The 11,704-nt window shown below is 35.0% G+C and overlaps 1 protein-coding gene across 1 annotated transcript; it reads left to right on the top strand.

The window, feature by feature from the left end:
* The first annotated feature begins 475 nt into the window (after positions 1-475).
* On the top strand, positions 476-9,629 carry LOC127882145 (transmembrane emp24 domain-containing protein 1-like). The gene is made up of 4 exons (XM_052430616.1): positions 476-680; positions 2,643-2,740; positions 4,405-4,591; positions 5,786-9,629. The coding sequence occupies exons 1-4, from the start codon at positions 531-533 to the stop codon at positions 6,020-6,022; spliced, it is 672 nt and encodes a 223-aa protein (XP_052286576.1). The 5' UTR covers positions 476-530; the 3' UTR covers positions 6,023-9,629.
* The last annotated feature ends 2,075 nt before the right edge of the window (positions 9,630-11,704 follow it).

The raw sequence follows: 11,704 nt of genomic DNA, 5'->3' as shown, positions 1-11,704 counted from the left end.
TTAGCTATCAAAGCTATTTTCCGACAAAAACAAAGTCTTAACAACAAGATAAACAAACACCTAGATAAAAAGAAATGCAGATTATCACATAATATTTATTGACATATAAAAATGATCGCTAAAAACAAAATCCTTATTAAAAGTAATTGACCAGAGTATTCAAATAGATACACAAGACTTTTAAAATATATACTTGAATATACAAATATATATACACAGATATGCAGAATAAAAACACATGGAAATTCACTGTCAGTTTTGCAGGGCAATACTGTATGTATAGTGATACAACGAAGAAAATGCTGGTGAGGGTTAAATTCATATCAACATTAAAAAAAAATCTTCAGATCGGCATACGATTTATTGCATTCGTCGTACGGAGGTTCCGGAGATAGTTGGTGTATTACGTTTGACCAAGTGAGGTGTAGCCTATTCGATAGACTTTTTGCGAATCTTAATTACTTTTACCATACCGAAATTTGCAGACGTACTTCCGCTTTCATTTTGTGTGTCTCAGTTGATCGTTTACAATGGATATGAAGTATTTACTGTATTTGTTTGCAATTACTTGTTCATCCAACGGATTTGAACAAGACCTTACAGTTGAAATTGGTGCGGGTAAAATGGAATGCTTTTATCAGGCTGTCAAAAATCCAGGCAGCGTTGAAATAGAATATCAGGTACTTGCCCCACCCACATTGCTTGAACTACATGTGTGATGTGTAGAATACAGATACTACTGCACAAACCACTGACTCATCAGCTGGGAACTGCCTATCATCAAGTGTTTCTATCCTTTAATCCCAGGACACTCTCCGGGCAGTGGATCCGTAGTGTTGGCCAAACACTACGGGTCAGTGGTTTAGCGTCCAGCTCTTCTCCTCTCGCATCATCCACAGCCAGTTGGATGCTTTTTCTGCAGCTTGTCCAAGTCTGCCTACAGCCCTCTTCCTGTCACCTCCCTTGATCCCAATGTTGCTGAGCATTCTCCATACTGATTGGGCTGGAAATCCTCTGCACCCTATTTCAACGGGGAACAGCCAGGCACTCCAACCGCGACTTTTACACTGTTCTTGTAGCTCAGTGTACTTTCCCATTTTCCGCTCGTAGGCCTCATCACACCTAGTCTCCCAGGGTACAGTGAGTTCTATCATCACCAGTTTCTTGTCCTTGGGAGACCATATAACTATGTCTGGTCTCTGTGTGGTATGGACTATGTCTGGGAATACCAGCTGTTTTCCTAGGTCGACCTTCATCTCCCAACGCTCTGATTCATCAAGGATAGATGTTGCTGCGGTTCTTGCCTTCTTGGCAGTTTGTCCTTCCTTGACGAATTTGATTGTTGGTACTGCCTTCTTGTTGGTAGGTCTTGTCTTCCTTCTCTCCCGCTCTAGTATGTCTGCTTGAACTACAGATCAATGTACGATAAGAATTTTAGATACCTAAGTCCTAGCGGTATCGGAATTAAAACTTAAAGTTACATGTATGATTTAAATGTTCATTTTAACTCACTAAAACATTCTCGCCTTGACTTTTGTCTACATATTCTAGAGTCTGTGTGAGTTGTCCATATAAACGGACTCTCAAAGTCTTTGATAATTTTGTTGTGACTACTCTGGAAGCCCATATAAAACACTAAATAAACACAACCACACTTATCCGCAGCTGATCAGTGTCCATCCCTTAACAGACCATGTTTGTGAAAATTAAGGAAAGCGATTAATAAACTTCAAAAACACATTTAATTTACTTAAATGGCAACATACGGATCTAGTGAGACTATCCTTTGAATTCACCCTAAAAGAACACGGCAATGTTTAGACACACTATTCTTGTTGACATTTTTATGTTGAAATTTGTTGCAGTTTAAATATTCTACAATTATTAATGACTAAGACTACATCACAAATCACGATGTGCAAAAGATTGGTGTACTGCAACCTAACTGATAAAAAGTGACACTTTAAGTCAGCAACATTGCGACTGTTCTGAATGATTGTGGATAGAGATTAAAGAAAGAAAAACAAGGTAAATAATTGTTGATAAGTGTTTGCAGTTTCAGTGTCCCTTAGCCCTTGCATTGGTGGTCAAATTTTGCACTTTTGGAAAATGAACAGCGCATTGTAACTCTCAGCATACCCTTATTTTAACTACCTGTGTAAGGTGCCTTATTAGTCCCCTACCGGTGAAACCGGAGGGACTAATGGTGTGCGCGGTTGTTTGCGCTCTATGTTTCTGTCAGTCTGTAACACTTTTCTGGATCCTGTGATAACTTTAAAAGTTCTTAATATTTTTTAATGAAACTTAAAACATTGACAGATGGCAATATGGAGATTATGCACAACATTTCATTTTGTTCCTACATCAAGAATTCTGGTTGCTATGGCAACAAATAGACTAGAAATATTGCTGAAAATGGTGGATCCTGCGATAACTTTAAAAGTTTGTCATATTTTTTCATGAAACTTAAAACATGGATAGATGGCAATATAGAGATTTATGCACGTCATTTCATTTTGTTCCTACGATAGACCACCATGAATGTGATTTCACAATCAGACAGTGTTTGGCCTTTCCTGCTATATATTATAGTGTATTGTTGTAAGTTTAAATGCAAATGCACCTTTGTTTTGTTTTTGTAGGTTATAGACGGAGGAGATTTAGACATCAACTTCTTTGTTCAAGCCCCTGATGGCAAGGTGCTGATCTCTGAACATAGGAAAACAGATAATTTCCACAAGTATGCTTTCCTCCATATTTTTGAGTGATTAATAGCTTTTAAATAGGTTAGCTTTTCTTATTGCCATAATTCCTATTAGTGATTGAATCTAAAATTCTGCAATAAATTTCATTAACAAAGTTTCCAATAATATTATTAACTAAATAAATTGAGCAGTTTTCTATCTTAAAGGGATCTTTTCACGCTTTGGTAAATTGACAAAATTGAAAAAAATTGTTTCAGATTCGTAAGTTTTCGTTTTAGTTATGATATTTGTGAGGAAACAGTAATACTGAACATTAACCATGCTCTAATATAGCCATTATATGCATCTTTTGACGATTTTAAAACCTAAAAATTATAAAGCGTTGCAACGCGAAACGATTGAATAATTTGGAGAGTTCTGTTTTTGTCGTTGAATTTTGTGAAACTACGAAGATTGCTTATATGAGGTATAAAATACGTCAAGAATGTGTACACGGCGGAATAGCTCAGTAGGCTAAAGCGTTTTACTTCAGGACTCTGGCAGGACTCCAGGGGTCACTGGTTCGAAACCTGCTCCGGGCAATGTTCTTCTCCTTTTTTTTTTTTTTTTTCTTGATTTTTTACTGGAGCTTTTACGATCCAATGTTTACATTTATCAATATAAAGCATTTAATGAATAAGTTAAAAAAATGCCAAAATCTGTGAAAAGGCCCCTTTAAGAAGAGCCATTTGTAATGTACTGAACATAAATAACCAGTAGATATCATTATCATCATATGGGTAAATTACTAATAGATAATCATCTAATACAATATAACATTAAACAGGACTTGCAATCAGCATTTTGCTTGACACTGTTCTTTTTACACATGTTTTTTGTCAGAGTTGCGTCATAGGAAATCGATTGGTTAACATTATTAACCTTAAGATTAAGACATTAAGTGATCTTAAGGTGGAGTAACACTGTCATATTGGCAAAGCATTTTTGAGTGGCGTTTCCCTTTGTCGTATTTAATTTATAGAAATGGTTGACCTGTTTGAGCTTGGGGATAGGGCTTGCTTCTGATGACAATATAATTTTACTACATTCAAATTGCTAAAATAATCAGTGGAAATGTACACTATGTGGTGACTGTTTACATTTTTTTTTCAGAGTCAAAACTGACATATCTAATTGCCTATTATGTTAATTGATGCAGTTACTTCTTTTTAAAGAGGAAATTTCGAACTAATACATTCCTCGTTTTACTTGTGAGTGTTTGCTGTACTTAGTTTTTATACAAAAGTAAAGATCTATGATATATGTGCTACAAAATGTGTTTTTGGATATAATATGCCAATACTTTCCATCGGGATAATGTGATGTACATGTCAGCATTATCTGTGGCAATGCATATTGAAATAATAATGAGGAAATAGACTTTTAAAAAGTTCCTTATAAATTTACATTATTGTATTGCAAAATTGCTGAAGTTGGCAACTGGAATATTTTCCCAAATGTGAAAGTAGTTGATAATTTTGTTGAAAATTAATAATACATTTTGAGATTGTTAACATGTATATTAAATAATATTTTAATGGCATATATTCTCCAAACCATCGTACTGCCTCAAAGCTATGAAATATATTTTCAGGCATATGAAAAAATCAACACCCTCAAAATGTGGTATTAAATCTTAAGTCTTTATCAATTGTTTAAGGGTTGAAATCAGGACTCCAGGAGATATGAAGGTATGCATGGATAACACATTTAGCCACTTTGCCACAAAGCTGGTTTTCTTTGAACTTGTTTCTGATGATGATGAGGATAATGAAGACAACAACAAGTGGGATGGGGCCCAAGAAGAGATTGCGCAACTGATGGATATGACTATTGAGGATCTTAAGGTAAGTTCGTAACATATACACTGAAATCAAGTTCCAGAACTTGATATCTGCAATACATACATATAAGCAATTACTAGTAATGCATTCTTGAAATAAGGTGGTGATGTATGTTTTAATTAAAAGTAGAGTTAGAAACTGATATTTTGGCTATGGTTGCAAACCTGTGTTATTCCATTTCTTATTGTACAGAGGTCATGTGCGTTTTCTCGGAAAGTCACTATTTGTTCCCAGTAAATACCATCCCTGGTACAGTGTTTTTATTGTTTTAGGTGCAGTAAATTTTCTGGTATAAGCACATTTATAACCATTTTTGTAGGGTTTAATCATAAACCTACAGGATCTGACCAAAACATATTTAAGACCAGAACCACGAGTTATTTGTCATTACACCCGAGACACCTAAACGGGCGTAGCTAGGCCGGAGACATTTATGATGTTATTTGCCATTTTTGCAGAGTCACAATTTAATTCTGTATGTCCGCCATCTTGTTAAAATCATGATGTTAAGCGACAGGTGCGCATATCAAAGTAAAATTGTACAATACGTCCTAATACGTAATTCGCATTTTGTTTAATTAGTATACGTCTCAGTTATTATTTCAATAATAAATTATCTTAAAGACGATAACAATAAAGATTTATTTTTTTGTGTTTTTAAATGTAAATATGCGTAAAAATATATGTTTTGATATAACTGAATTATGCATGAAAAGCACAATTTCCACGAGGCTAACATCGAGTTTTTCATCAAAAGTCTCCGAAGTAACAGTCCACAATTTTATCGTGTTGGAGTACACATCACAGACCGATAAGTGCACTTGGTATAACATAGCCTCTTACATTATCAATTGATATTGATGCAGGGTTATTCACACATGACTAATTCACAACTGCGCGAATCTTCGCTGCCTTGGGCCATAATCTGATACTATCCGGCTTAGAAGTTTGGTCAAGGGGCAATTAAGATGTTATCAATAAGGGCGGAAAACATCAGGTGCTCATAAAAGGGCAGGGAGGCAGCCTTTGGAAAGGGCAGCGTGGCGCTAAATGTTTTTGAAAAGGGGCAGCGTGGCGCTACAAAAAGGGCATGGCGCCGCGCCAGGCTCAAATGGCCTGGGAAAAACACTACCGGCCATTGAATGTTGCTGCACATTGCCCTTTATCTTGTGAATGTTTTGTTTCTTTATTTTGCAGACCTTGTTGGAGAAATTGGGACAAAATCTTGACAAATCAAGAAATCTGCAAACCATTTTGAAAATGTATGAAGCCAGAGATAGAAACATTATGGAGAACAATTTTGAAAAAGTAAACCAAATGTCTGCCATACAGGTGGTGGTTATGATAGTTGTAGGCCTTGTACAGGTTTTTGTTATAAGGCACTTATTTGATGACAAAAGTAAGGTGTCTGGTATCCTGAAAGCCAAAACGTAGTCTCGCTTTCTGTTCATAGTAAAACATGATTTAAGCAATTAAATAAATAAAATGAGGAGATATTATTGTCTTGAAGTGATTTGAATGTGTTTTTTTGGTTTGTTTACCCCTTATTATATTTTTTTGATTAACATCTACATGTAGTTTGTGTGGTAAAGTTTGATGTAAGAACAAAAGAAACAGAACAAAAGAAGAGCTCTGTTGGAGGAGCTCCTAGTTCAGATGTAAATGGTCTAACTTGTAATTCTTGAACTGGATGACATTATTTTGGGGTTATATTATTAAATGATTTCTGAGTGTATATAGTATTGCTGCTCTTTTCGTGATTAAGCATTTTATACAAACTATCATTTCATTATCCTACAGTGGTGTATGTTTTGCCATCTCTCTGGTTGGGTAGATCATAATTTGGGTGTTATGTAAACCTTTATTCGTGGTATGCCTTGTATAGCACGTTTATAATAAGAATTGTTCACCCATTGTTTTGTTTTTATCTAAACATTTACATAATATTCCTATTTCTGTTAGTATTTATGTGATGCATCAATATTTATATAATTGTGATAACATTATGAACAAATGTATTTTTTCTTTTAATTTTGATAACATTTGTTTACACTCAATTTTCTTTACGAAGAGGTTGTACTGGGATAAAAAAAGCTTATCAAAGATTGAAAAGGTCTTAATTCAGAAGTGAGGAATATTTACAAAAATATTTGTTTATATACAACTGTTAGAACATAAATATATATATTTTCTTCATTTCAACTGTTTTCCTATGGAGGACTTAACTTTTCAGATAAATAATGATAATTTACATTTGTGTGTTTGTTTCATTTTAACATATATTAGATGTTATAATTTGGCTTAAAACATGATTGGCCATCAGATATATAGATATACATGTGTGTATTTATTGTTGTTATTGCGGGATGATTTTTTAGATGAACTCTAATGAAAGAATTAAAGGGGACTGTTATTTATGTTACTACAGCAATATATTCACTATGTGAAAAACATTATGATATGGATGTCACTAAGCAGTAATTTTAAGCAAAATAAAAAGTAGTGTGTTTTGGTATTATATAAATAATGTGTAGTTTATAGGAGTGGGGCATTTTGGAACAATTAAAAACTGTTTCTTTGCCTCATAAGTTATGTTACTTTTACACTGTTGGCATGTTATCCATTATTTGTCATTTGAATCAGATATATGTGTACCAGTTTACATTTTGCTTCATAAGCATTGTTTTCATAAGTTAAATGTAGAATAGAATCACAAGCATAAACAATACTGGACCTTGCTTGCAGACTTTGATCTTGAGTTTGAAAATCATTTGGGCCGTGTTCTGAGAAAACTGGGCATAATGCATGTGCGTAAAGTGTCGTCCTAGATTAGCCTGTGCAGTCCGCAGAGGCAAATCGTGGACAACACTTTCCGCCTAAATTGGATTTTTGCTAAGAACAGACTAAATTTAAAGGAAAAATGTCATACAAGTGGAAAGTGTCGTCCCTGATGATCTGGGACAACACTTTATTCACATGCATTAAGCCCAGTTTTCTCAGAACATGTCTCATTTAATGGTTGGTGTACAATTAGTACAATGGATATTGGTAATGAGATCAGGACCATCACGGTACGTAGAGCTCTGGACTGTGCATTTGAGGATCACGGGTTTGATCCCTTGCAAGGCCACACAATTGGTATGGAGTTTGTACATGTAATCATTTCTATGGTCATTGCTCCTGACATTTGATTCAAGAAGCCGAGTTGCCAGTTACTGGTGCAAGAATGTGCCCTTAGTACTGGTAAATCAGCAAACCACGGGAAAGTGTGAGATGGTTTACTGACTGCCATGTTGTGACCAAAATATTGTTAACAATTGGGGAAAATCCAAGTTAAAAAACACAATGGACCATGACATGAAAATGTACATCCTGAATGTCTATGATTTACTATTTTGTATTACCAGTATATGACATACCATTTAATGTATATGAGCAGGTTTTAAACCATGTGTTAGCTTATCTTTCAAGTTGAAGGAGCATTTTTGAAAAATATTATTTTGATGCATTTACTGTCAGGATTTCTTTTCAGTATTTCTGTTTTATTCCTTGTTGTTTGCCATTTGTAAATATACATTCATGAATTTGAAATTGTGCTAACTCACAATAATTTCTATGTATACATTTATTCGTCATTATCATGTGTATTAGCAAGCATGCTCTTACTGCTGATATTTTGAAATCCAGATTGTAAAATGACATTCAATATTTTAACAGGGTAGTTATTGTTAATCAACCTGGATATTTTCCATTTTCCATGAACAATTTTGTCAAAATAAGGGAACATATTCCTTTGCATGTTTATAGTAGCAGAAAAGAAAGAGCTCCCTGTTAGATAATTAGAGGTATACTGCACCAAAAAACTGTGTGATTTAAAGCAAATATTTACAGTATCAAATAGTGATATTTTTCAATTTCAAAACATCATTGATATTTTTTGTTTGTTAGAAAAGGCGATAAACATCAGTATTTATTTCTTCATGGAAAGACAGCAACTTATGGGATACTTTTCCAGTATTATACACTAGATTAGCATTGAATATTATTTGTAATGCATACAAACATGAGCCACACTCCAAAGCGCATTGGTCATGTTTACCAAGTCTTGCTTTATGAACTTCTTTCAGCTAAATTTCTTTATGAAATCTTCCCATGAGCTTTGAGTTTGCATCATGTGTCATTCTAAAACATGGGTTTTCAATTTATTAACAAAAGCTTAATTGCCCAAGTCCGTTTTGGGCTACTATGTTGCAAAATGCTTTTTGAAAACCTTATTTGTAATACAATCTTGTTTCAGTATTCTTTATTTGTGGGTTAAACCTATGCAAAATATGTTAATATATACCGGTAATCATCCTATTCATTAATGTCCCACTGCTTAAATGCTCATCTAGTCTCGTCATTTCTCGTGTATTGTATATGTCATTATTTGGTATCCCATTACACTATTGCTATTTTGTATTTGATGGTTTAGATGAATGTTACAACGAATTTCATATCACCATTTACATTTGTAATTTGAAATTTGACTTTGCCGATTCTATTGAACTGTAGAATTTTTTGTGAATTGTTGAAAGACCAAATTTCACTCTTGATTTTTTGTAGTAATGATGTTCAGCACATGTTCAAACCATTACACATTTTTTTTGTAATAAGATCACTATGATCAGTTGAAATCCTATGACTGTGAACTCAAAAGCATTCTTGAGGAGTTGTTCTATAAGATTGTTGAGGTTATTATAATGATGTGAATAGATTTGGTAACATGAATTTGTTGACATATTGTTGTATTTGTTGATGAAGAAAATTACATCATTAAAATATCTAGTTTGGGGTCAACAGATTCAATGAGTCATGTGGAACAAAAAACATTTCTAATCAACTTACATTTGTATGCTTTTACAAACTGTGAAACATTTTTATGTTATATACTTGTTGTTCTGCTCTCATTTGTCTTCATGTTTAGGGTCCTATTTTGGATATTCTTGAATTGATTTTGTGCTTAAATATTTATGGGGTGAAAATAAAATATTGTATAAAATTCTGGTTTACTTATTAATTACCTGGGCAATTAAGTTAGCAATTGTCCATTTGTTTGGTATAAGATATATATATATAAATATTAATACCTGTGGCAGTTGTATTTGGCCAGGATCTAATGTGTGTGTTTGCGTTTTTACTTTGGAAATAAATTGTTCAATTATCACCTTAACATTTTAATGCCCCCGAGGGATGGCATATAGTGATCACACTGTCCGTCTGTCTGTCACACTTTTGCATTAAGGTTTCAAAAAATGCTCATAACTTCTATGTCACTTCAGATGTAACATTTATATTTGGTATGTATGCGTATATGGACAAGGCCTTTCCATACGCACACAAATTTTGACCTTGACCGTAGGGTCCGCGTTTAGGTTTCAGAAAAGCGTTTTTCAGGGGCATATGTCTTTCGATGGAGACAGCTCTTTTTTTAACCAATCTTCACTAATTTTGCTGACAATAACTGACACAGTGAGTTTTAATGCAACTCGATACTCTCAACACAAGATGAAACTATTTATGTATTTATCAACAACATAAAATTAACCCTTAACCAGTAGTAAGGAAAACCCATTTCGTAAAAATATTTTAATTAACCACAATTCCTGTTGTGTTAGTAGATCTTGCTAGCCTAAACTTTAGTACGAAAACGTTTCACCAGGGAAAAAAGTAAACAAAGCCAATGCAGAATAACTACCAAACAACAAGGGCTGTTTGTTAAACATGCATGCCCCCCATATGGGCTCTCAGTTGTAGTGACAGCCATTGTGTGACTAGTTTTTTTGTCAAAGTGACCTTTACCTTTGACCTAGTGACCTGAAAATCAATAGGGATCATCTTCGAGTCATGATCAATGTACCTATGAAGTTTCATGATCCTAGCCATAAGCGTTTTTGAGTCATCATCGGGAAACCATTTTACTATTTCGGGTCACCGTGACCTTGACCTTTGACCTAGTGACCTGAAAATCGATAGGGGTTATCTGCCAGCCATGATCAATGTACCTATGGAGTTTCATGATCATAGGCATAAGCGTTCTTCAGTTATCATCCGGAAACCATTTTACTATTTCAGGTCATCGTGACCTTGACCTTTGACCTAGTGACCTGAAAATCAATAGGGGTCATCTGCCAGTCATGATCAATGTACCTATGAAGTTTCATGATCCTAGCCTTAAGCGTTCTTGAGTTATCATCCGGAAACCATTTTACTATTTCGGGTCACTGTGAACTTGACCTTTGACCTAGTGACCTGAAAATCAATAAGGGTCATCTGCAAGTCATGATCAATGTACCTATGAAGTTTCATGACCCTAACCCTAAGCGTTCTTGAGTTATCATCCGGAAACCATTTTACTATTTCGGGTCACCGTGACCTTGACCTAGTGACCTGAAAATCAATAGGGGTCATCTGCAAGTCATGATCAATCTACCTATCAAGTTTCATGATCCTAGGCATAAGCATTCTTGAGTTATCATCCATAAACCATTTTACTATTTCGGGTCACCGTGACCTTGACCTTTGACCTTGTGACCTGAAAATCAATAGGGGTCATCTCTGAGTCATGATCAATCTACCTATCAAGTTTCGTGATCCTAGGCATAAGTGTTCTTGAGTCATCATCGGGAAACCATTTTACTATTTTGGGTCACCTTGACCTTTGACCTAGTGACCTGAAAATCAATAGGGGTCATCTGCGAGTCATGATCAATCTTTCTATCAAGTTTCATGATCCTAGGCCTAAGCGTTCTTGAGTTATCATCCGGAAAACATTTTACTATTTCGGGTCACCGTGACCTTGACCTTTTACCTAGTGACCTCATAATCAATAGGGGTCATCTGCGAGTCATAATCAATGTACCTATGAAGTTTCATGATCCTAGGCACAAGCGTTCTTGAGTTATCATCCGGAAACCACCTGGTGGACGGACCGACCGACAGACAGACAGACATGTGCAAAGCAATATACCCCCTCTTCTTCGAAGGGGGGCATAAATATTTGTCAATGGACATGTAAACCTAAACCCAGCAGGGAACAATGATGGTTTCCCACTGAGATAACAAACTGATGATAGA

This window comes from Dreissena polymorpha, chromosome 1, assembly GCF_020536995.1.
Source record: "Dreissena polymorpha isolate Duluth1 chromosome 1, UMN_Dpol_1.0, whole genome shotgun sequence".
Taxonomy (NCBI): Eukaryota; Metazoa; Mollusca; class Bivalvia; order Myida; family Dreissenidae; genus Dreissena; species Dreissena polymorpha.
The sequence above is the reverse complement of the archived record's forward strand: the minus strand, read 5'-3'. Positions and strand labels throughout refer to the sequence as shown.